This window comes from Cervus canadensis, chromosome 17, assembly GCF_019320065.1.
Source record: "Cervus canadensis isolate Bull #8, Minnesota chromosome 17, ASM1932006v1, whole genome shotgun sequence".
Taxonomy (NCBI): Eukaryota; Metazoa; Chordata; class Mammalia; order Artiodactyla; family Cervidae; genus Cervus; species Cervus canadensis.
The window spans coordinates 63,833,470-63,859,065 of NC_057402.1; the positions used below are offsets into that span (position 1 = coordinate 63,833,470).

Sequence of the window (25,596 nt, forward strand, 5' to 3'; positions counted from 1 at the left end):
TTTTTCCAGTCTGGTCAGTGGGAACAGGCACTGCCAGCCTTGGTGAGCGCCAGATACCTCCTTTCAATCTTCTTAGAGGAATCTTTCTTCAGACTCAAGTAGTTTTCTTACACACATGCTATCAGTATTCCCCCCCTTTCTTGAGGATGCTAATCTCTGGGGTCTTCTCTGTGCAGCCCTGTCCTCTCTAGCAATCTGTTCTGTGCATTCCAGCCTCCTTGGTCTCCCCAGGTGCTCAACTCTATTTCCTCAACTCAGTCCACAGGGTAACTTCTGGGTTACCCTGCATGATTCAGAAACTTTTTCAGAGCAATAAGCTGGGGCAATCACGCGTCTCACTTTGTTTCATTTTTCCATTTCTCGTGTCTGATGTCCTGTCTTTTGACAACCATTGTTTCATGCACTTCTTGCCTATGGGTTGTTTTGTTGTTGTTGTTTGGTAGGTTTTTTGTTGATTGGTTGGTTACTTAAGACAAGAGGATAAATCTCATCCCTTCATCTTAGCTGGAAGTGAAAGTTTAACATGTAATTTTTTTCCCATTTCAAAGTTACTTGGGGTTCAACAGATCTAATCTGAGCTCTTGGAGAGTTGTTTCAGCTCAGCTGATTCCTACTGACATATATATATATATATATATGTTGTATATAATATATAAAATACATCAATATGTATGTATATAAACATACATATATATATATGTACACATATGATACATACATAAGACAAACAATGTTTGATTTAGTTAAAACTTGAAATCCATCTGAAAGAAGTTAGTACTAGCCACTAGGAGCTTTTTGGATAGATGCTAATTGTTTCAAAGAAGCCATGGGTATAGTATTGAAATTTTCTTAAATTCTAGCCTCAATTTCTAGGAAAAATATATATTTCTAAAAGTAATGGTGGAAATTATCATTAATACTTTTGTTTTTCTTATTTAAAAATTAGAGGGTAATGTATATAAAAATATGCAAGAATCACAGGAAACTCACATATCCAACCACCTGGATGAAATTGTTGCTGCTGTCAGCATAACACCTAGAAAGAAACTGCAAAACCAGCTGCTTCAGAGAGCACTGTTCCAGCCTCCCCGAGAGAAACTCCGCCTCTCTGAAGAGAAAGCAAAGTCGTATGCCAGCAGCCATGAGGTAAGGAACCTTTCTTTTTATGCCCGTACTGGTGACTGAGGAATAGCCTACTTCAGGTTGCATTCCCACTCTCAGGAGCTTGCCATGAGAGAGAATGCGTGACAGTACCTTTTCGTAGTGTGAGTGAAACAGTACCTCAGGGCACAGTCAGCATGCTCGCTGAATGAGTGCACAAAGGAGCAAAGGAGCCTGCCCTGCCCTTCGACAAGTGCACACTCAGCGGACTGGCTGTGGCTTGACCTGCTGAAGTGGTTCCCGTGAGTCAGTAAGTGTTTCTTGAGCTCCTCCTGTGTGCCAGGTCTCGGCCCTGGGACACAGCACAAAGCAGATGAAGCTTCTACTCTTGAGGAGCTTGTGTTTCTAAAATTCTTAATCTTCTGTTCTCTGCATACGTCTTTACCATCTCTCTTCAGGGTTTTATTCATTTACTCATTCATTCAGTATGTATTTCTCTACTACCTCTTATGCTCAGTTCAGTTCAGTTCAGTCACTCAGTCGTGTCTGACTCTTTGCGACCCCATGGACTGCAGCACGCCAGGCCTCCCTGTCCATCATCAACTCCCGGAGTCTACTCAGACTCATTGAGTAGACTCTATTGAGTCCATTGAGTTGGTGATGCCATCCAACCATCTCATCCTGTCATCCCCTTCTTCTCCCGCCTTCAATCTTTCCCAGCATCAGGGTCTTTTCAAATGAGTCAGTTCTTCACATCAGGTGGCCAAAGTATTGGAGTTTCAGCTTCAACATGTGCTGGGTCCTAATTTGTCCATTTATTTATTTCACAAAGATTTACTGTATACCCACTGTGTACCAGGCTTCTCTGACAGCTCAGTTGGTAAAGACTCCGCCTGCAATGCAGGAGACCTTGGTTGGATTCCTGGGTCAGAAAAATCCACTAGAGAAGGGATAGGCTACCCACTCCAGTATTCTTGGGCTTCTCTTGTGGCTCGGCTGGTAAAAAATCTGCCTGCAATGTGGGAGACCTGGGTTTGATCCCTGGGTTGGGAAGATCCCCTGGAGAAGGGAAAGACTTCCCACTCCAGTATTCTGGCCTGGAGAATTCCATGGACTGACTGTATAGTCCATGGGGTCTCAAAGACTCAGACACAACTGAGCAACTTTCACTTCACTTCTGATGTGTACCAGGTGTTGTGCAGGGGCTCTCGGGGCATGAATGGGAAAGCTCTGCCTCAGAGGATCTCATGGCCTGGTTGGGAAGATAGATAATTAATGATGGTCAGCATGAGTTCTGTGACAGACACAAGCTCAGGTGATACAGATGCCAAACCTGGGGTTGAGGGGAGGCAGCGTGAGCAGTGACCCTAGAGATGGAGGAGCAACAGCGCCTGAGGCGTGCTGTGGGGATGGGAGCTACTTGGGCTGCACCGATAACAGTGCTTAGGGAGTAGAGAGGGCCGGGTCCGACCGGCGACAATAGTGTTCTGAGCGGAGGTGGCAGACGGGCGAGAGTCAGCGGTCTGAGGGCGCACAGCCTGTTTGGTGAAATACGTGGAACTATCTGAGAAGCAGGCTTTCGTTATACAAGGAAGGAACCGAGGTTGGATTACGGACCAGAGCTGGGGCCCGGAGAGTGTTCAGCACCCAGAAAAAGTTTACGCTTTCTCTTCAGGGTGCTGGAAACTGTCACAGGATTATAAGCCAGGAAGGGCCATGAGCATCTGAGCTTCTGGAATGATCACTCAGACCTCAGATACCTGAATAGAGGAGGAGGAGGACGGACGTAAGTTGGAGGAGGAGGGCCCGTTCAGAGGGCGTTTGCAATAATCCCGGCAAGGAATTATGAGGGCCTAAAATATGGCAGAGGCAGTGGAAACACTGACATCTCTTGAGAAGATTTGGAAATATGAATCGGTGAAACATGGTAACAAAGGGGGAACAGGAGGCAGAGAGGCAAGAGTGAGCCCGAGAGGGTGTATACAATTCCTGAGCGAGGTTTCAGCTTGGGGGCCAGGGACTTGTCAGTCCCCGTTGTTACTGTCGTGAATACAGGAAGAAGAGCGGGAACAGGGAGAGAAGGTATGAATTTGGTCTTGATATTCATTACGCACCAGATGTCCTCTAGTACTACTGTGTGCCAGTCTGTGTGCTGTGTAGGTCTCAGCTGGCAGCCTGCTCACCAGAATCATGCAAGAGAATCAAGCCCTAATGCCCTAAGGCATTTGGTGTATGTGAAGAATCAACTTCTCTTCTATGCATCTAGAATGGTGGTGGTTGTTTAGTTGCTAAGTCATGTCCAGCTCTTTTGCAACCCCATGTACTGTCCCTCTGCCCATGGGATTTCTGAGGCAAGAATACTGGGTTGCCATTTCCTTCTCCATAGGATCTTCCCTACCTGCGATCAAACCCACATCTCCTGCATCGGCAGGCAGGTTCTTTACCTCTAAGCCACCAGGGAAGCACATCTAGAATGGTGCCAAATCATTTCCTGTGATGTGCAGTTCAGATGAAGAATCCCTGGATTCACTGGTGAACAGGACAGACAGTGGGCATTCCCCCATGCAGCTAAGGAGCAGTTGACTTTGTAAATAACTAGCTAACCAGAGATTGTGCCAGGTGCTCTGGAGGAAATACGGTGGGCCTGTCTTAGGTAAGGGAGGTCCTCTGTGAGGAGGTGACATCTGAACTGACACCTGAAGAAGAGAAGGATCCAGCATAGAGGAGCTGAGGGAAAGGAGTTCTAGGGACAGGGAACAGCACACATAAAATTTTGGTTTGGCACAAGCAGCGTAACAATGTTTCAAGTGATGAGAAGAAGCTTTGGGCTGATGTGAAGTGCCATTGGAGAGGCAGTTCACCTGTTTTCCAAGCCTCAAGTTAAGTGCCCTAGGAAGCCTTTAAAGTGTTTTTAAGAAAGTATTAACTTGACTAATTTGCCTCTTGAAATACCATTCTTTGGTAATTTTTTACTATAAAAAACTTATCAACTTACAGAAAAGTTGTAAGATGTACCAATTGTTAACATTTACTTTACTTTTCACACACTGTCATTATTTTTCTGAATATCAGAGAGTAAATTAAAAAATACATGAGCTTTTACCCCTAAAGATGTCAGTGCCTATTTCCTAAGAATAAAGAAATTTCTCCAACATAACCACACTACAATTATTGAAGTTCATTTCAGTTCAGTCACTCAGTCATGTCTGACTCTTTGCGAACCCATGGACTGCAGCACGCCAGGACTCCCTGTCCATCACCAACTCCCGGAGCTTACTCAAACTCATATCCATCGAGTCGGTGATGCCATCCAACCATCTCATCCTTTGTTGTGCCCTTCTTGTCCCACCTTCAATCTTTCCCAGCATCAGGATTTTTTCCAGTGAGTCAGTTCTTTGCATCAGGTGGCCAAAGTAGTGGAGTTTCAGTTTCAATATCAGTCATTCCCATGAATATTCAGGACTGATTTCCTTTAGGATTGACAGGTTGGATCTCCTTGCAGTCCAAGGGACTCTCAAGAGTCTTCTCCAACACTACAGCTTAAAATCATCAATTGTTTGGCCCTCAGCCTTCTTTATAGTCCAACTCTCACATCCATACATGACTACTGGAAAAACCATAGCTTTGACTAGACAGACCTTGGTTGGCAAAGTAATGTCTCTGCTTTTTAATACACTGTCTAGGTTGATCGTAGCTTTTCTTCCAAGGAGCAAGCGTCTTTTAATTTCATGGCTGCAGTTACTATCTGCAGTGATTTTGGAGCCCAAAAAGATAAAGTCTGTCACTATTGCCATTGTTCTCCCATTTATTTGCCATGAAGTGATGGACCAGATGCCATAATCTTAGTTTTCTGAATGTTGAGTTTTAAATCAAATTCTTCACTCTCCTCTTTCACATTCATCAAGAGGCTCATTAGTTCCTCTTCACTTTCTGCCATAATTGTGGTGTCATCTGCGTATCTGAGGTTATTGATATTTCTCCCAGCAATCTTGATTCCAGCTTGTGTTTCACCCATCCCGGCATTTTGCATGATATACTTTGCATATAATTTAAATAAGCAGGGTGACAATATACAGCCTTGACGTATGCCTTTCCCGATTTGGAACCAGTCTGTATTCCATGTCCAGTTCTAACTGTTTCTTCTTGACCTACATACAGATTTCTCAGGAGGCAGGTAAGGTGGTCCGGTATTTCTGTCTCTTGAAGAATTTTACACAATCTGTTGTGATCCAGTCAAAGGTTTTGGCGTAGTCAATAAAGCAGAAGTAGATGTTTTTCTGGAACTCTCTTGCTTTTTCTATGATCCAAAAGATGTTGGCAATTTGATCTCCAGTTCTTCTGCCCTTTCTAAATCCAACCTGAACATTTGGACGTTCACAGCTCACGTACTATTGAAACCCGGCTTGGAGAATTTTAAGCATTACTTTGCCAGCGACTGAGATGAGTGCAACTGTATGATAGTTTGAACTTTCTTTGGGATTGTAATGAAAACTGATGTTTTCCAGTCCTGTGCCCACTGCTGAGTTTTCCAAATTTGCTGGCATATTGGGTGCAGCATTTAACAGCATCATCTTTTAGGATTTGAAATAGCTCAACTGGAATTCCATCACCTCCACTAGCTTTGTTCGTAGTGATGCTTCCTAAGGCCCGCTTGACTTCGCATTCCAGGATGTCTGGCTCTAGGTGAGTGATCACACCATTGCGATTATCTGGGTCATTAAGATCTTTTTTGGATAGTTCTTCTGTGTATTCTTGTCACCTCTTCTTCACATCTTCTGCTTCTGTTAGGTCCATACTGTTTCTGTCCTTTATTGTGCTCATCTTTGCAAGAAATGTTCCCTTGGTATCTCTAATTTTCTTGAAGAGATCTCTAGTCTTTTGCATTCTATTATTTTCCTCTATTTCTTTGCATCGATCACTGAGGAAGGCTTTCTTATCTTTCCTTGCTATTCTTTGGAACCCTGCATTCAAATGGGTATATCTTTCCTTTCCTCCTTTCCCTTGAGCTTATCTTCTTTTCTCAGCTATTTGTACGGCCTCCTCAGACAACCATTTTTCCTTTTTGCATTTCTTTTTCTTGGGGATGGTCTTGATCACTGCCTCCTGTACAATGTCATGAACCTCCATCATAGCTCTTCAGGCACTCTATCAGCTCTAACCCCTTGAATCTATTTGTCACTTCCACTGTATAATCGTAAGGGATTTGATTTAGGTCATACCTGAATGGTCTAGTGGTTTTCCCTACTTTCTTCAATTTAAGTATGAATTTTGCAATAAGGAGTTCATGATCTAAGCCACAGTCAGCTCCCAGTCTTGTTTTTGCTGATTGTATAGAGCTTCTCCATCTTTGGCTGCAAGGAATATAATCAGTCTGATTTTAATACTGACCATCTGGTGATGCCCATGTGTAGAGTCATCTCTTGTGTTGTTGGAAGAGGGTATTTGCTATGACCAGCGCGTTCTCTTGGCAAAACTGTTAGCCTTTGCTCTGCTTCATTTTGTACTCCAAGGCCAAATTTGCCTGTTACTCCAGGTATCTCTTGAATTCCTTTTTTTTCCACTTCAATCCCCTATAAGGAAAAGGACATCGTTTGTGGGTGTCAGTTCTAGAAAGTCTTGTAGGTCTTCATCAAATCGTTCAACTTCAGCTTCTTCAGCATTACTAGTTGGGGCATGGACTTGGATTACTGCGACATTGAATGATTTGCCTTGGAAACAAACAGAGATCATTCTCTCATTTTTGAGATTGCATTCAAGTACTGCATTTCTCACTCTTTTGTTGACCATGATGGCTACTCCATTTCTTCTAAGGGATTCTTGCCCACAGTAGTAGATATAATGGTCATCTGTGTTAAAATCACCCGTTCCAGTCCATTTCAGTTCACTGATTCCTAAAATGTCCATGTTCACTCTTGCCATCTCCTGTTTGACCACTTTCAATTTACGCTGATTCATGGACCTAACATTTCAGGTTCCTATGAAGCATCAGATTTTACTTCCATCACCAGTGACATCCACAACTGGATGTTGTTTTTGCTTTGACTGTGTCTCTTCATTCTTTCTGGAATTATTTCTCCACTGATCTCCAGTAGCATATTGGGCACCTACCGACCTGGGGAGTTCATCTTCAGTGTCCTATCTTTTTGCCTTTTCATACTGTTCATGGGGTTCTCAAGGCAAAAGTACTGAAGGGGTTTGCCATTCCCTTCTCTAGTGGACCATGTTTTGTCAGAACTCTCCACCATGACCTGTCCATCTTGGGTGGCCCCACACAGCACCCAAGTTTCATTGAGTTAGACAAGGCTGTGGTCCATGTGATTAGCTTGATTAGTTCTCTGTGATTATAGTTTTCATTTTGTCTGCCCTCTGATGGATAAGGATAAGAGGCTTATGGATGCTTCCTGATGGGAGAGACTGAGTGAGGGGGAAACTGGATCTTGTTCTGATGGGTGGGGCCATGCTTAGTAAATCTTTAATCCTTAAGAAATTAATATTGGTACATATTATTATCTAATCTATAAACCTTATTCATATTCCTCCAATTATCTCAGTAGTATCTTTTACAGGAAAAAATATTAGATAGAGCCATGTTTTAGTCCATGAAATCATGCTGACTAGAATTATTATGTCTCTTTGAGTGAGTGAGTTTGAGTGAGTGAAAGTCACTTAGTCATGTCTGACTTTGTGACCCCATGGGCTATACAGGCCAGAATGCTGGAGTGGGTAGCCATTCCTGAATTCTCCAGGGGATCTTCCCAACCCAGGGATCAAACCCAGGTCTCCCACATTGCAGGCAGATTCTTAGCCAGCTGAGCCACAAGGTCTCTTTAGTCTCCTTTAATCTATTGAAAAGCACTTCCTAGGTGGTTCAGTGGTAAATAATCCATGTGCCAATGCAAGAAAGGCAGGTTCAGTCCCTGGGTCAGGAAGATCCCCTGGAGCAGGAAATGGGAACCCACTCTAGTATTCTTCCCTGGAGAATTCCATAGAGAAGCCTGGCGGGCTGCAAAGAATCAGACATGGCTGAACACGAGCACAAAACACCAACACATCTGTCAGATCAGTTCCTTAGCCTGTCTATGTCTTCTACAATTTTGATATTTGTGAAAAGTACTATATTAGTCTACTTGGGCTGCTATAATAGAATACTGCAGATTGGGTAGCCTAAACAACAGAAATTTAGTCCTCACAATCCTGGAAACTAGAAGTCCAAGATCAAATAGCCAGCAGAGCTGTTGTCTGGTGAGAACTCACCCCTTGGGCTGTAGACCACCACCTTCAAGCTGTGTCCTCACATGGCCTCTTCTTTGTGCATGAAGGGTAGGGGAAGGAGGAGAGAAAGGTGTGTCTTCTCAAAAGGATGCTAATCCTATTGGATCAGGGCCCCACCTTTATGACCTCATTTCACCTTAGTTACATCTTTAGAGGCCTTATCTCTACATGCCACATTGGGGGTTAGGGCTTCAACAAAATAATTTGGCAGGTGCCACAAACGTATACTCCAACTGTTTTGTAGCATACCCCCCATTTTGAATTTGTCGTGTTTTCTTGATGACTAGAATAGATTATGCATTTGAGGCAGAAATCCCACAGACCTGAGAAAGGGCCCTTTCCAGTGCATCTTATTAGGAGGCATATGATGTCTGTTTGTCTCATTACTATGATGCTAAATTTGGTCACTTGGTTAAGGTGCTATCTGGAAGGTTTCTTCACTGTAGAATTATTATTCCATTTGTAATTAATCAGTATTCTGTGGGGACAATCATTAACACTATGAATATATCCTATTCCTCATCAAAACTTCACCCCTTACTTTTAACATGCATTGATGATTCTCCCCTGAATCAGTTATTGCTGTGATGTTTGTCAAATGGTGATTCTCTGACTTTGCCATGCTTTCAATGTTTGTTTATTGGCATTCTTTTTATGAGGAAGAGCTTTCCCTTCTTCACACGTAATTGTTCATTTATTTATATCAATATGGATTCCAGAAATCCTACTTTTCAAAGTGTTACAATCCATTATCATCAGCAAAACTTAAATTATTGTATATTTCCCTGTGGGAGCCCCTTCAAGCTGGCGTCTGAGTTCTTGATACGTCCCTGTAATTCTTTCCTTGATTTCAGGCACAGCGAGATTTTTCAGTTTCATCTTGTACTTTCCCTGTTCCAGCTGTGGTTTCATGCAATGCTGTTTCATCCTGGTAGAGAATAGTATTTAGATGACAAGAGCTATACATGAAATGTCCATTTAAAAATATGTATGGCCAAACCTACTTATCCTCAGAGTCTCGTGTTTTAATATTAAGAATGATGTTGTGGGAAGAGCTCTGGACTTTGCATCAAGGAGCTTGACTGTGAGTTCTGATTCTGCCACTTGGTGGTAAATCATCTCACCTTTCTAGTCTTACATTTCTTCTTTAAATTGAGGAGATCAACTGGATTATTTCCGAGGATCATTCCAGTTCTAAGATTGTCTGCCTACACATACTTCTCTTCTACCTCTTACCCAGGCCTGTTGGCTAAAGCCACTGGAACTGGCAGGGTAAAGGTTGGAAAATCAGAAAGGGATATCTGGACTATACATCCTAGCAAATAAAAGAGCAGAGAGAGGACAGACCACTCTTTCTGTGCCCTGGTCCTTGATGCAGGTGGTGAGGACCCAGGTTGTGATCTGAGAGGCAGACTCTCAGCTGCATATAGCCCTTCCTTGGAATCTTGTGGTTGGGATAGATTCACCATCAGATCACATCCCCCACTCTTTTTGGCAAACTGTCTATCTAGACTTCTCAATGTTTTTATAATTTCTTTCTTTCTCATACACTGTATTCGTTTGCTCTGTGTCCAAGGAAGCCATTCCCTAAATTTCCTGGCTCTTAGAGGCCATAAAAAGATGTTTCCCAAAAGAAGAAATACATATACATGAAGCCAATAAACACATGATGTTCAGCCTTACTAGCTTTGCAGAAAAAAAAATGAAAACTAAAACAAGGAGAAATAGTAAACTGACAAATTGGCAAGTTAACCCCCAACTAGTGCGGGCACTGTGTAAGGAGCATTTCATGCTCACATTACTTGCTGGAAGGGAGATAGGTGGAAACAGCCTCTCATGAAAGCTGTCTAGCAAACTCTAGCAAAGCCTCAGGGCTTTGCATATCCTTTACCCAATTGTTATGTTCCCAGGAATTCATTCTAAGAAAATACTTACAGATATGAGCAAAGCTATCCACATAGGATGTTCAGAGAGAAAAAAATTTTTAAGCAACCTAAGTGCTCAAATATTTATGGGTTGAATAACTCACTTATGATATATCCATACAGTAAAATACTATACAGCCATTAAAAATTATCACAGAAGATGATATAGAGAAATGTTCACAAATTGTGAAAACAAGTCGCAAACAGGTATGTATCTTATAAGCCTATTTTTAAAAGGAAAAAAATATATAGATTCACAAAAATGAAGAATAGAAAGAGATTTAGCTACCTACTTATCTTGAAGAGGTTCAATGGCAGGTGATTTTTCTTTTTTCCTTTTTTTTGCTCACTTGAGTTTTTATAATGGGCCTTCCCTGTTGACTCAGTGGTAAAGAATCTGCCTGCCAATGCAGGAGATGCAAGTTTGACCTCTGGGTCAGGATGATCCCCTGGAGAAGGAAATGGCAACCCACTCTAGTATTCTTGCCTGGGAAATCCCATGGAGAGAAGAGCCTGGTTGGCTACAGTCCATGGGGTCTCAAAAGAGTCAGACACAGCTTAGTGACTAAACAACAGCAACATTTTGATAATGAGCATATATTATTTGTAAGAAAAATGTTGCTATAGGAAAAAAAACACAACTCCATCTTCCTTTTTCACTATGGAGTGAGCACAGCGTGCCCTCAGCTTCTCTTGCTAAGTCAGAAAAGCAGCTGTCTTGGGGTCAAGTGTCTGGCTATGTACTGTTGTCAAGGGAATGTTTCAAAGTGAAAGTGTTTCTAACCCGCGTGGAAACTGTGTGGAAGGGCAAGCCCTTTGAGCGTAGGCATTGACCGGGAGGGTTGGGTATCCTGGGTCTTCTCCTGGGTTTTCTGTACAGCTCTGTCCTTGTTCTTACCATTCTTCCTCTGCTTTACTCCCTTAGGCTGTGCACCTTCTACCTGCTCTTTTGCTATTCCAGCTATCTATTGCTATATCACATCCCAAGACGTGTGTGTGTGTGTGTGTGTGTGTGTGTGTGTGTGTGTGTGTGAAGTCGCTTCAGTCGTGTTGGATTCCTTGCAGCCCTGTGGACTGTAGCCTGCCACGCTCCTCTGTCCATGGGATTCCCCAGGCAAGAATACTGGAGTGGGCTGCCATACCCTCCTCCAGGGGATCTTCCCGACCCAAGGACTGAACCCTCATCTATTATGTCTCCTACACTGACAGGCAGGTTCTTTATGACTAGTGCCACCTGGGTAGGCAGTCTTAGAGCAAGACTCAGTGGTGTAAAACAAAAGGTCATTAATTTCGCTCATGAACCCACAGCCTGTGCAGAGCTCAGTGGGGTCTGGTCCTCTACTCCGTACAGCACCAGCTGGGCTCAGCAGGTGTGGAGCACCCGCTGCCAGGGTGGCAGAGTCCTGCAGCTGACTGACTGATGCTGTCGTCAGCTCATTTCCGTGGAGGCCTCTGTGGGGCCGCTTAGGCTTCCTCCTGAAACCATGGTTAAGCTCTTAGTCTTCTGGGGCTGCTGTGGCAAAATACCACAGGCTGGGTGGCTTCAACCAAGAAAGTTTATTTTCTCACAGTTCTGGAGCCTAGAAGTCTAAGGTCAAGGTGCTGAAAGGGTTGATTTTATTCCGCGTCCTCGCTCCATGCCTTGCTGATTCCTGCCTGCCGTGTCCTCACAAGGTCTTTCTCTGTGTGTGCCCACTTCTCGTGTCTCCTCTTCTTATAAGGACACCAGTATATTAGATGAGGCCTCATTTTAACTTCTTCACCCCTTCAAAGTTCATCTCTCCAAATGCAGTTATATTCTGGAGTACTTAGGACTCCAACAAATGAATCTGGGGGTGGGAGACACCTTTCAGCTCATAGCAAGTTCCAGGAGTGAGTACCTAAGGGGAGACAGAGAGTAGGAGCTGCCAGTTCTCTAAGGCCTGGGCCCGAAAAGTGGTGCTGCCCCACCGCCTCCACGTTAGTTTAACCAACAGTCATAAACCCAGATTCAAAGAAAAGGGACATAGACCACCATCTCTGGATGGAAGGAGTGTCAAAGTATTTCAGAGCTGTATTTTAAAGCCACCAGCCTTTCTTTGAGAATAGTGTTGCTGTAAGCTGACCTGGAGCTAGAATCCACACCATTCACTGTTCTCTTTGTCCTGGCAATGGATGAAAATGTGCTTCTTACTCCTTTAACAAAACCTGTTTGCAAAGTCCTGCTGACCTCATTGGCTCTGCTAATATCCCAGCTACTAAAGAAGATGTTTGAATTGAGAACTAGAGGGTGTTATTTGAAAACTACCACCACTGGCCCACTTGTGTCTGAATATGTAGGAGCTGGTCATTTATGGGCAGCTTCTTTATTCCATAACATTTTCCACTATTTACTATAAACTTAAATGTACTATAAATTTTACTGTTTTTTATGTATATTGTCTATTTCACCCGACCAGATAAATACTCTGCCACCAAAAACATATCTTTGTACTATAAACTTAAATGTACTGTAAATTTTACCTTTTTTTTTAACGTATATTGTCTATTTTACCCAACCAGAAGAATACCCTGCCACCCACATCAGGTCTTACTTTTGTTCTCTGATGTATCACACACATTTAAAACCATGCCTGGCCCATAATCATCACTCTATAAATGTATACTGAATGGATAAAAGTACACATTGATTTTGTACCTTGTTGTCTAACTAGTGGGCCTGTTTTTCCTTCCTTCAGTACAAAAAGGCTCTCCATGAGCTTGTGCACTGCATGGCTCTGACAAGGATCTGCTATGGTGATTCCCACTGGAAGCTGGCCGAGGCGCATGTTAACTTGGCTAAGGGTTATCTTCAGCTGAAAGGTGAGTCTGCCTCAGGCTGCGGAGGGTCAGCCAGTTGGTTTCTGCTTTTTTCCAAGACTTGGCTTAACTTTAGGAGGGTCAGGTTTTCTTGGATGTTCTCCTCTCCACACGTTGAGAAGCCATTTCCTTTCACAGTCCATACGATTTTCTAATATAATAGGTAAAAAAGAGAAGATTTTAGAACTGCAGAGCTTTATTTTTTATGATCTTAAAAACAGTTCTTAGGAGAAAATTGATTTGTTAGCTTTGAAGGCATTGTAGAAATGGCCTAGGGTCTAGAGTCAGAGCCTAAAATAGAATCCATTCATATATGTATTGATAGAAAATCTCTTGCCTGTGAGACCAAACCCCTCCCCCCAAAATAAAAGGCTAAATCAAGTTGGCAGTAACCAAAAGACAACTTGTTGATCCATACACCTTAAAAATCCAAGGGTAGGTCTTACTGTAGACTTAGCCAGATCCACGTTTTCAAACAACACCATCAGATTTCCGTTCCTCTCTTTCTCCAGCACTTCACTCTGCTTTCCTTTGTATAGGCTGCATTCTTAGCCCAACTTTGCCTACATGGTGGCAGCAAGGTTGCCAGCAGGTTCAGGTTTCCCTTCTCAGTGCTCCCAGGATAAAAAAGAATGCATCTTGCTCAGGGCTGGTGCACTGGGAAGACCCAGAGGGATAGGGAGGGAGGCGGGAGTGGGGATCGGGATGGGGAACACATGTAAATCCATGCCTGATTCATGTCAATGTATGGCAAAAGCCACTACAATATTGTAAAGTAATTAGCCTCCAGCTAATAAAAAATAAATGAAAAAGAAAAAGAATGCATCTTTACCAAAATCTCACAGTTTGGGGATTTTTATTGGGCTGACTTGGGTTGTATGCCAAAGACAAGAACTAGTCCAAGGAAATGGCAACCCCCACCCCGGTATTCATGCCTGGAGAATCCTGTGGGCAGAGGAGCCTGGTGGGCTGAAGTCCATGGGCTTGTCAAAAGTCTGACATGACCTAGCAATTGAACATACACACGTGGTCTGATTGGTAAGACCTGACTTTGCTTCCATTGGATCCTGGGGCAGAGGCTGGCCTTGGCTAAATCACATGGACTGAGTGTGTAGGGGCATCCTCAAAAGAAAACAGGGCAAGGGAGAATGGATGCAGAGAAGGCACAACCATAAACTGGCAACCTCGGACAAGATGTACAAGAGCACGTCTCTGTACTCTGTCCCCTCAATGAAAAGAGATGATATTGATAACGATGCTGCTATCTTCCCAGCATCATTGATTGGCCCAATGAATGAATAAATTAATTGAAGTGAAAAACACCGCAATGCTATACATATAACTGCCACCCAATAAATTTAGCCGAACCTGACTATAGACTGGTCCTACCTGTTAGATCAAAGACTATTAGAGCCAGAGGGGACCTTGGAGATCATCTAGTTCAAACCACACCCCTATGCCCCCTATTTTCCAGATTCAGAGGAAACAACTAGTTTGATTTGAAACAGGCTGCCCCAGGTCAGACTGTTAATAGATAGCTGCTCCGAGACTCAGATCTAGGATTTTGGTTGCCAGTGCCAATGTCCTGGCATCTAGGATTTTAAATGACATGTAAAATCACCACATTCTGCTACCTTTCTGCATTATGGACTTTTTTTACTCAGATTAAAATAAAAGCAGTATCTTCTAATTACTGAGGTCTCATTGAGTGCCAGGCACCATGCTATTTTCCACATATAATTTCCCTTAGACATCACCAGGTGGCGCTAATGGTAAAGAACCTGAATGCCAGTGCAGGAGACTTAAAAGGCGTGGGTTCAATCTCTGGATCCGGAAGATCCCCTGGAGGAGGGCATGGCAATCCACTCCAGTATTCTTGCTTAGAATCCCACAGACAGAGGAGCCTGATGGGCTACAGTCCATGGGGTCGCAAAGAGTCAGACACGACTGAAGTGAGTTAACACATGCACACACACACGCACACGCACACACACACACACACACACACTTCACTACTGTGCTATGAGGCAGGTAATGTTATTATCTCTGTCTACAGTCCAGAAAGATAGGGCCAAAATTTCTGGGTAAGTGATGGAGCAGGAAAGCCTTTCTGGGCAATGTGATTTCAGAACTAGCATTCTTGAACCTCAACCCATGCTGCTTCCAGTAGGCTGAGTTCAAGTTCCTTGAAGAAATAGACAAGTGGTTGTCTGAGGAGGTCTTAAAAATAGCTGAGAAAAGTAGAGAAGCTAAAAGCAAAGGAGAAAAGGAACTATAAACCCATTTGAATGCAGAATTCCAAAGAAGAGCAAGGAGATAAGAAAGCCTTCCTCAGTGATCAGTGCAAAGAAATAGAGGAAAACAATAGAATGGGAAAGACTAGAGATCTCTTCAAGAAAATTAGAAACACCAAGGGAATATTTCATGCCAAGATGAGCACAATAAAGTACAGAAATGGTATGGACCTAACAGAAGCAAAAGATGTGAAGAAGAGGTGGCAAGAAAGAATACACAGAACTATACAAAAAAGATCTTCATGACACAGATAACTGTGATGGTGTGATCACTCACCTGGAGCCAGACACCCTGGAATGCAAAGTCTAGTGAGTCTTAGGAAGCATCACTATGAACAAAGCTAGTGATGGAATTCCAGTTGAACTATTTCAAATCCTAAAAGATGATGCTGTTAAGTGCTGCACCCAATATGCCAGCAAATTTGGAAAACTCAGCAGTGGCCACAGGACTGGAAAAGGTCAGTTTTCATTCCAATCCCAAAGAAAGGCAATGCCAAAGAATGCTCAAACTACTGCACAATTGTACTCATCTCACACGTTAGCAAAGCAATACTCAAAATTCTCCAAGTGAGGCTTCAAGAGTATGTGAACCGTGAACTTCCAGATGTTCAAGCTGGATTTAGAAAAGGCAGAGGAACCAGAGATCAAATTGCCAGCATCCATTGGATCATCGAAAAAGCTAGAGTTCCAAAAAAAATCTACTTCTGCTTTATTGACTGTGCCAAAGCCTTTGACTGTGTGGATCACAACAAACTGTGGAAAATTCTTCAAGAGATGGAAATACCAGACCACCTTACCTGCCTCCTGAGAAATCTGTATGCAGGTCAAGAAGCAACAGTTAGCACTGGACATGGAACAACAGACTGGTTCCAAATCGGGAAAGGCATACGTCAAGGCTGTATATTGTCACCTGCTTATTTAACTTACATGCAGAGTACATCATGCTAAATGCCGGGATGGATGAAGCACAAGCTGGAATCAAGATTGCTGGGAGAAATATCAATAACCTCAGATACACAGATGACACCACCCTTATGGCAGAAAGCGAAGAGGAACTAAAGAGCCTCTTGATGAAAGTGAAAGAGGAGAGTGAAAAAGTTGGTTTAAAACTCAACATTCAGAAAACTAAGATCATGGCATCCGGTCCCATCACTTCATGGCAAATAGATGGGGAAACAATGGAAACAGTGACAGACTTTATATTTTGGGGCTCCAAAATCACTGCAGATGGTGACTGCAGCCATGAAATTAAAAGACGCTTGCTTCTTGGAAGAAAAGTTATGACCAACCTAGACAGCATATTAAAAAGCAGAGACATTACTTTGCCGACAAAGATCCATCTAGTCAAAGCTATGGTTTTTCCAATAGTCATGTATGGATGTGAGAGTTGGATCATAAAGAAAGCTGAGCAACGATGAATGGGTGCTTTTGAACTGTCGTATTGGAGAAGTCTCTTGAGAGTCCCTTGGGCTGCAAGGAGATCCAGCCAGTCCATCCTAAAGGAGATCAGTCCTTGGTGTTCATTGGAAGGACTGATGCTGAAGCTGAAACTCCAATACTTGGCCACCTAATGCGAAGAACTGACTCATTTGAAAAGACCCTGATGCTGGGAAAGATTGAAGGTGGGCAGAGAAGGGGATGACAGAGGATAAGACGGTTGGATGGCATCACCAACTTGATGGATATGAGTTTGAGTAAGCTCCGGGAATTGGTGATGGACAGGGAATCCTGGCGTGCTGCAGTCCATGGCTTCGCAAAGAGTCAGACATGACTGAGCGACTGAACTGAACTGATCATGTCTTTTATAATATTGCATATGTTATTGGCACTAATAAATTTCTGGTAGGTTGATTATGTGCTTTTTAAAAAAAAAAAATAAGACAAAATTCTGTAAGTGCTCCTACAAAAATAGCATACCCTGGATTTTTTTTTTTTTTGCCTTTATTTTTTATTTCTTTTTTTTTTTAATTTTTTAATTGAAGGATAATTACTTTACACAATTTTGTATTTTTCTGCCATACATCAACAAGAATCAGCCATAGGTACACCCATGTCCCCTCCCTCCCAGGCCTCCCTCCCATCTCCCTCCCCCTCCCACCCTTCAGCCTGTCACAGAGCCCCTGTTTGAGTTCCCTGATTGATGCAGCAAATGCACACCCTGGAGGATTTTCTCCATCAGGAAATCTATTCTGTTTTATAGACATAGGAACAGAATGAACTTCACATTTGACAGCTTTTTTTTTTTTTTTAGAGAGAGATTGAAGATACAATTCCATGTAATGAAGAATGTAAGACCAGGAGTATTGGGATATGAGTGGAGGGGTGTGTTGCTGTAGGGAAGAAGGTGAGGGTATGGGAAAGTGAAAAGTCCTGATACCCCTAATATCACCCTTTCCTCAGATGACTATGCCAGTGGAAGGACACTAGAACCCGCTGGGAGTTAGTTCTTGGTAGTAACTGGTTTTTACACTCCATTTCTTTACCACATAGAAATAAGAGATTTAGCACATTAGCAGCCCCTTATCTCATTGGAATTATTTGTCAGTCTTGGTAGACATCATCACATGTGTATTATGTTAAAGCAACTTTAAAGTTATGATTATGGATGGGTGAGCAGAAGATTCAGAATTTTTAGTATTCCGTTAAGATTGGTGTCACAAAGCCAGGATTAACATTTATGAAAATTTTATTTCCTTCCCAGAATGCTGTAGTCTTTGTAAATTCCTTTTGTTTTTTATAATTACTTATAACATTTTATATTTGATATTGGTGAAGTTTCAGAGCTGTTCAGTTTCTGCTTATCCTGTTGATTTCCAAAAAAAACATTTGGGGGAAAAATGTTTGTCTTGAGTACTTCCAGTGATCGTTTCTTCCAGTGATGATGGTTTGCAGACTGCCCTGATACCTCTCTATGTGCCCCTGGAAGATATGTGAAGTCACCGCACTAGATTCCCTGGCCAGAATCAACTATATTCCTGTCCAACTGAAGTGAAAGAGAAACTGAGACTTCCTTTTTTTTTTTTTTTTTTGTCCACAGGAATGTCACTACAAGCAAAACAACATGCAGAAAAAGCCAAAGAAATCCTCACCAGCTCCATTGTGCCTCCATACAACGACAATACAGATGTTTTCAAGTGTTCGGTTGAGCTGTTCCATACCTTGGGGCAAGCCTTACTCTCCCTTCAAAAGTATCCTTTTGCCTCTAGTCTTTACAGGTGGAAATACCATTCATAACACTGGCATTTAACTTTTAAGGCCAAATGAGAAGTTGACAGGTGGCGCAGGAAGGGTGGTGGGCGGTATGAGGGCCAAGGGTGTCCGGGAGCTGGGGCCCCGGAGTGCAGCACCAGACATGAAGTTTTCTGAACACAACTCAGGTTCAAGGAAGCGTCAAAGAATTTGACAAAGGCAGAGATACTCTCAAAGGAGATGCTCCAGTGTGGAAAGATCATAAAAGAAGAATGGATGGAAATTCAAGCACGGATCAAATTGTCATTTGCGCAGTAAGTTTCCAGTTTAGGAGCTTCTGTATACGTGATTGCTGGAGGTTCTTTGCCAGAAGATGCTCTCTTCAGACAGGAGGAGCTTCTCCATGACATTGCCGTGACTTCTCCACAGCCATTTTCCAGCAGTAAAAGGGGGGAGACCACAGTCGTGTCAGAGCAGCCACGACCAAGGCTTACACCAAGCCATGTGGTGCTCGTCACTACGTGTGTGGCGCTCCCACACCCGCCCGGCTCCTAGAGTCCTGCTGTCATCCTCCTGGTTTCTGTTTCTTGCCTGTTCTCCCCGCCCCGCTCCTCACGCTCCTGTTCCCTCCCCTTCCCCTAGCCCCATTTTCCTTTCCTCCCCCACCGCTCTAGTCTAAGCTGTTTCAGTGTGTTGATCTTATGATTAGGGCCTCAAAGGAGAAAGATCTCAGAGATATCTGAATCCATGAGAATGAGAAGATTGTTCCTTGTTCTCCCTAACCCCACCCCACACTCACCAAGTAAACCCCGGTGGAAGACAGAAAATGCTTGGAGCCTGGGGAAGGAGCCTTGGGTAGGCAGCTCATCTATCCCTCTCCAAAGACCAACCCCAAGCCAATCCTCAGAGCAGTGGGGTGACAGGATTTGCACATTCTGAAAGGGTGTGTTTGTGGGAAGAAGAGGGCAGAGAAAGGTCTGTCCTCTAAGCACAGAATCACTAGCAGACCTACGTGGGGACGCTTAACCCAAGCTGGAAGTAACTGTAACTGAATAATCAGACTGCTTGATTCCCAAGAGACCTCAGGGACTCAGTGGACTCACTTTTTTTTTTTTCCACTTATTTTTATTAGTTGGAGGCTAATTACTTTACAGTATTGTAGTGGTTTTTGCCATGTTGACATGAATCAGCCATGGATTTACATGTATTCCCCATCCTGAACCCCCCTCCCACCTCCCTCCCCATCCCATCCCTCTGGGTGATCCCAGTGCTCCACCCCTGCACACTTGTCTCATGCATCCATCCTGGACTGGCGATCTGTTTCACACTTGATAATATACATGTTTCAATGCTATTCTCTCAGATCATCCCACCCTCGCCTTCTCCCATAGAGTCCAAAATTCTGTTCTATACATCTGTGTCTCTTTTTCTGTCTTGCATATAGGGTTCAGTATACTAACGCATATATATGGAATTTAGAAAGATGGTAACAATAACCCTATATGGACTCACTTTTAAGAAGGAAAGGGCCCTGAAAGAGCACACCTACTGCTTGCATATAAATGGAAGCTGGAAGGACTAACTTTGACTTGTGCTTTTAAAGATATTTTTGTGATCATAAGTCTACTCTTGTTCATTTATTTGGGAGTGTTTTTGGATACAGAGGATTCATCAGTCCATGCGAACTTTTGGTATCCTTTTTTAAACTGAGTTTTTTCCTTCCATTATTCTCATTCTGCTCCTTATTCTGTGTCATACATATCTTAGATACCTTTTTTTTTTTTAAGATTTTTTTGATGTGGACCATTTTTAAAGTCTTTGTTGAATTTGTTACAATATTGGTTTCTGTTTTATGTTTTAGTTTTTTGATCTGAAGGCATGTGGGATTTTAGGTCCCCTCCCAGGGATCAAACCCTCAACCCCTGCATTGGAAGGTGGCATATTAACCACTGGACCACCAGGGAAGTCCCTCATAAATACCTCTTAAACGATGACCTATGTCTTTAAATCTTTGTCTCTGAATAATAAGTAGTATTGTTTTTTGCATTTATACATTTTAGGTCTGTGTACGCTTGTCGCGTGTGTTTCACTGTTTCTCGCTTTTATCCACCTGGCGCTGCTTTCAGCTCTTGCCTGTTCAGGGCTGCGGCCTGCCTGCCGTGCCCCACAGGGTGCGCCTGCTCTCCTATGCGTGTGCGTCCTGCTAGCCGTGGTATTCAGCTCGTCCCCAGCTCCCGCAGTGGTGCTGCCGTGAATATCCTTGTGCCGCTCCCCTTAGGCGTCTCAGGGAGGCTTTCCTGAGGCTTATGCTCCAGGGATAGGATTGCGTGGTCGCAGGGAACACTCGTACTTCAGTCACCACACTCGCCAATTGCTGCACCCATCTGCACTCCCACCTGCAGGGCACACGGGCTCCTGTTTTCTCATATCCCCGACAATCTTTGGCATAGTTGGTCTTTCTAACCTTTGTCACCTTGATGCATGTAAAAGTGAAAGTCACTCAGTCATGTCCAACTCTTTGCAACCCCATGGACTATACAGTCCATGGAATTCTCCAGGCCAGAATACTGGAGTGGGTAGCCTTTCCCTTCTCCAGGGGATCTTCCCAACCCAGGAATTGAACCCAGGTCTCCCACATTGCAGGCAGATTCTTTACCAGCACTTGTTAATTCTATTTATATATCTCTTATTAGTGAGTTTGAGTACCTCTTCACATACAGTTTAGCCATTTGGGTTCCCCTCCTATGTACAGCCAGTTAGCATTCTTTCTGGTTTTTCTTTTGGGACTTCATGTACTTTTTTATTGATAACTGAGATTTTCTTGTGTATTATAAATTAGTAATACTACAAACATTTTCTTGTATCTATTGCTCATTTATTAATTTTGTCTATGATGTTCTTTATGGTGTGAAACTTAAGTTTTCTAGAGTCAAATCCATTAATTTTTAACCTGATTTATGCTTGAAGGTTTATTTAGAAAATCTTTCCCACCAAAATATCAAAGATATTCTCCAAAATGTCTCTGTAAGTCTTGCTTTAATCTATCCCACATGTTTTAACATGGAACACTATCTCTCACATCAAGTCTTAATAAGTCCATAACTTAAGCCTATAATTAGTCTTTAATCCAAGGATTATTAAAATGATGTGTGTTCTAATTTGCAGATATATGGGTTTTTTCCCAAGATATTCTGGTGTTATTGATTTCTAATTTTAATGCATTGTGGGCAGAAACATATTTGTGTAGGATCAAGTCTTTGAAATTTACTGAAGCTTCTTTGTGACCTAGTCCATAGTCAATTTTGGTGAATGTTCCAAGTGTGCTGCAAAGGGAAGCTGTATTCTGTACTTGTTGTGTTTAAGGTTCTAATAACTCCATAGTATGGTAAGTTTATTAATTCTGTTACTCAAATTTATGTTTTTTTATTTTTTGCCCATTTGATACATTAGTTCTTAAGGTAAGTGTTGTTAAATTTTGAACTATAATTATTGATCCATCTATAGCTTTCCATGGTTCTGCCAGTCATTGTTTTATATATTCTAATATATTCTGTTGGGTGGGAGGAGAGTTAAACACCCTATCTTCTTAATCTGTTATTTTATTTGTCAGTATATATCACTCTTCTTTGTTCCCTATCTATTTTGGCTGATATTAACATTGACAGTCTAGCTTTCAGGTATCAATTTTCCTATATTATCTTTTTCTCTCTCTTAATTTTCAGTCTTCATATTTTTTGTTTAATTATTGATATATTTGAGTTTTTTAATTTCCTTTTGCCTACCAGTTTTATGTTCCTTTCTTTCTCCTTTCTTGCCTTCTTTAGTTTAGTCAAATATTTTTGTCATTCCACTTCCCTATCTATTAACTGGTGAGTTATACATTATATTATTTTTTTCTTCTAGTGATTACCATAGAATTTTTTGCTTGTATCCCTGGTATATTACACTCTAATATAATTAGTCAATTAAATACTTTCTAGATAATATAAGAAACTTCAATTCAGTTCAGTCGCTCAGTCGTGTCCAACCCCATGGATTGCATCATGTCAGGCTTCCCGTCCATCACCAAATCCCAGAGCTTGCTCAAACTCAAGTCCATTGAGTTGGTGATGCCATCCAACCAGCTCATCCTCTGTTGTCCCCTTCTCTTCCTGCCTTCAATCTTTCATAGCATCAGGGTCTTTTCTAATGAGTTGGCTCTGATCACATCAGGTGGCCGAAGTATTGGAGCTTCATCTTCAGCATCAGTCCTTTCAATGAATATTCAGGACTGATTTCCTTTAGGATGGACTGGTTGGATCTCCTTGCAGTCCGAGGCACTCTCAAGAGTCTTCTCCAACACTACAGCTCGAAAGCATCAATTGTTTGGCCCTCAGCTTTCTTTATAGTCCAACCCTCACATCCATACCTGACTATTGGAAAAATCATAACTTTGACTATACAAACCTTTGTCAGTAAAGTAATGTCTCTGCTTTTTAATATGCTTTCTAGGTTGGTCATAGTTTTTCTTCCAAGGAGCAAGCTTCTTTTAATTTCATGGCTGCAGTCACCATCTGCAGTGATTTTGGAGCCTGAGAAAATAAAGTCTGTCACTGTTTCCATTGCTTCCCCATCTACTTGCCGTGAATGGTATGGGACCCATTCATGTGAGTGATGGGACTGGATGCCATGATCTTCGTTTTTTGAATGTTGAGTTTTAAACCAACTTTTTCACTCTCCTCTTTCACGTTCATCAAGAGGCTCTTTAGTTTCTCTTCACTTTCTGCCATAAGGGTGGTGTCATCTGTGTATCTGAGGTTATTGATATTTCTCCTGGCAATCTTGATTCCAGCTTGTACTTCATCCAGTCAGGCATTTCCCATGATATACTCAGCATATAAGTTAAATAAGCAGGTGACAATATACAGCCTTGACTTACTTCTTTCCCAATTTGGATCCAGTCTGTATTCCATGTCCAGTTCTAACTGTTGCTTCTTGACCAGCATGCAGATTTCTCAGGAGGCAGGTAAGTTGGTCTGATATTCCCATCTCTTGAAGAATTTTCCACAGTTTGTTGTGGTCCACACAGTCAAAGGCTTTAGCGTGGTCAGTGAAGGAGAAGTAAATGTTTTTCTGGAATTCTCTTGCTTTTTCTATGATCCAGTGGATGTTGGCAATTTGATCTCTGGTTCCTCTGCCTCTTCTAAATCCTGCTTGAATATCTGGAAGTTCTCGGTTCACATACTGTTGAAGCCTAGCTTGGAGAATTTTGAGCATCACTTTGCTAGCGTGTGAGATGAGTGCAATTGTGTGGTAATTTGAGCGTTCTTAAGTAAGGAACTTAAGTATGTTAATTCTCTCTTCCCTTCTGTGTGTGCTTAGTCGCTCAGTCGTATCCAGCTCTTTGCGATCCCAAGGACCGTTGCGCACAAGGCACCTCTGTCCATGGGGATTCTCCAGGCCAGAATACTGGAGTCAGTTGCCATGCCCTCCTCCAGGGCATCTTCCCAGCCTAAGGGTCAAACCCAGGTCTTCCGAGTTGCATGTGGATTCTTTACCATCTGAGCCACCAGGGAAGTCCGTCTTCCCTTCTGCTTGATGCTATATTATTCTGTACTTAAATCAGCATATCTTTCATACCATAGACAAGAACAAAGAGAAAGAAGTTATTTTGTAATATTTATAATTGACAAAGGGCTTATAACTAGAATCTGTACAAAACTCCTATATGGCAATAAAACAAAGACAAATAACTGAATAGAAATGTGGGCAAGACACTTTTTTTTTGCTGCGCCATGCAGCTTGTGGGATCTTAGTTCCCCGTCCAGGTATTGAACTACGGCAGTGAAGGTGCCAAGTCCTAACCATTACTCCCGGGCAATAGACTTTCCACAAAAAAGGATACCCACATAGCTATTAAACGTATTAAACCTATTACATAACATTCCTCTCATTAGTCACCAGGGAAATAAAAATTAAACTCACAGGATACCACTACATTTCCACTAATATTGCTAAAAATTTTAAAAGACCCATAACATCGTGTTGGCAAGTATACCATGCTCTCGTGTGTTTCTCATATGTGGTTGTTTAGAGTGTATTTGGTATAGCTACTTTAGAAAACTGTTAGCTTTATTACTACATTTTTTAATCATTTATTTTTAATTGAAGGATAATTGCCTTCCAGTATTGTGTTGGTTTCTGCCGTACACCAACAGGAACCAGCTGTAGGTATACATACGCCCCCTCCCTCTTGAACCTGTTTCCTTGCCCACCGCTCTAGGCTGTTAGCAAGCTCAGTTTGAGTTCCCTGAGCCTCACAGCAGATTCCCATTGGCTAGCTATTTTGCATAAGGTAATACATGTTTCCATGTTACTCTGCCCATACTTAATACTCTCTGACCCAGCAGTATCACTTCCAAACGTACACCCAACAGAAATGCAGACGTATGTTCACCAAAAGACATAGCCAAGAATGTCCAAAGTGGCACTATTTGTAATAGCCAAGAATTAGGAACAATTCAGATGTTCCTCAGCAGTAGAGTAGATAAGACTGTGATCTGTTCATAGAAAGAAAATGATCAGACTACTCCTATGCTTAATATGATGGGTGACTCCCACAAACATGATATTTATGAAATAAGCAAGACTGAAATGAATTCATACTGTATGATTCCATTTACCTAACAGGAGGAAGAGAGTAGTAACTGGGAGGGCTACCAGTCCAGAATTTCTTCCTGCCCAGAAAGAGGTGTTCTGTCTTACATTGTAAAACAGGAAATATACAGATATGAGGACCAAGATCTGATATTTGTTGAGACCTGACTAATGTTATTCGTAATTAATGTGAAGCACTTGCTACAGAATTGAGTAAATTATCCTCTGACAAAATCCACTGCCTCTTGAACCCTTTCCAGTTAAACCGGCAGTACCAAACCTTGTCAGCAGATGGCAGGCCTTGTACACGTATGTGCTGAATACCTGAGGAGACCTAATGT

At 42.3% G+C, this 25,596-nt stretch overlaps 1 protein-coding gene across 8 annotated transcripts in view; it reads left to right on the plus strand.

The window, feature by feature from the left end:
- TTC23 (tetratricopeptide repeat domain 23) overlaps window positions 1–25,596 on the plus strand; it is a 146,862-nt gene that overhangs the window by 38,741 nt on the left and 82,525 nt on the right. For all 8 annotated transcript variants that reach the window (XM_043434524.1, XM_043434518.1, XM_043434519.1 and 5 more), the window contains 4 exons: window positions 947–1,146; window positions 13,016–13,139; window positions 18,468–18,618; window positions 18,808–18,933. In XM_043434524.1, coding sequence (XP_043290459.1) covers window positions 967–1,146; window positions 13,016–13,139; window positions 18,468–18,618; window positions 18,808–18,933 — 581 coding nt within the window. In that variant the 5' untranslated portion in view covers window positions 947–966. The remainder of the gene's footprint in view (window positions 1–946; window positions 1,147–13,015; window positions 13,140–18,467; window positions 18,619–18,807; window positions 18,934–25,596) is intronic.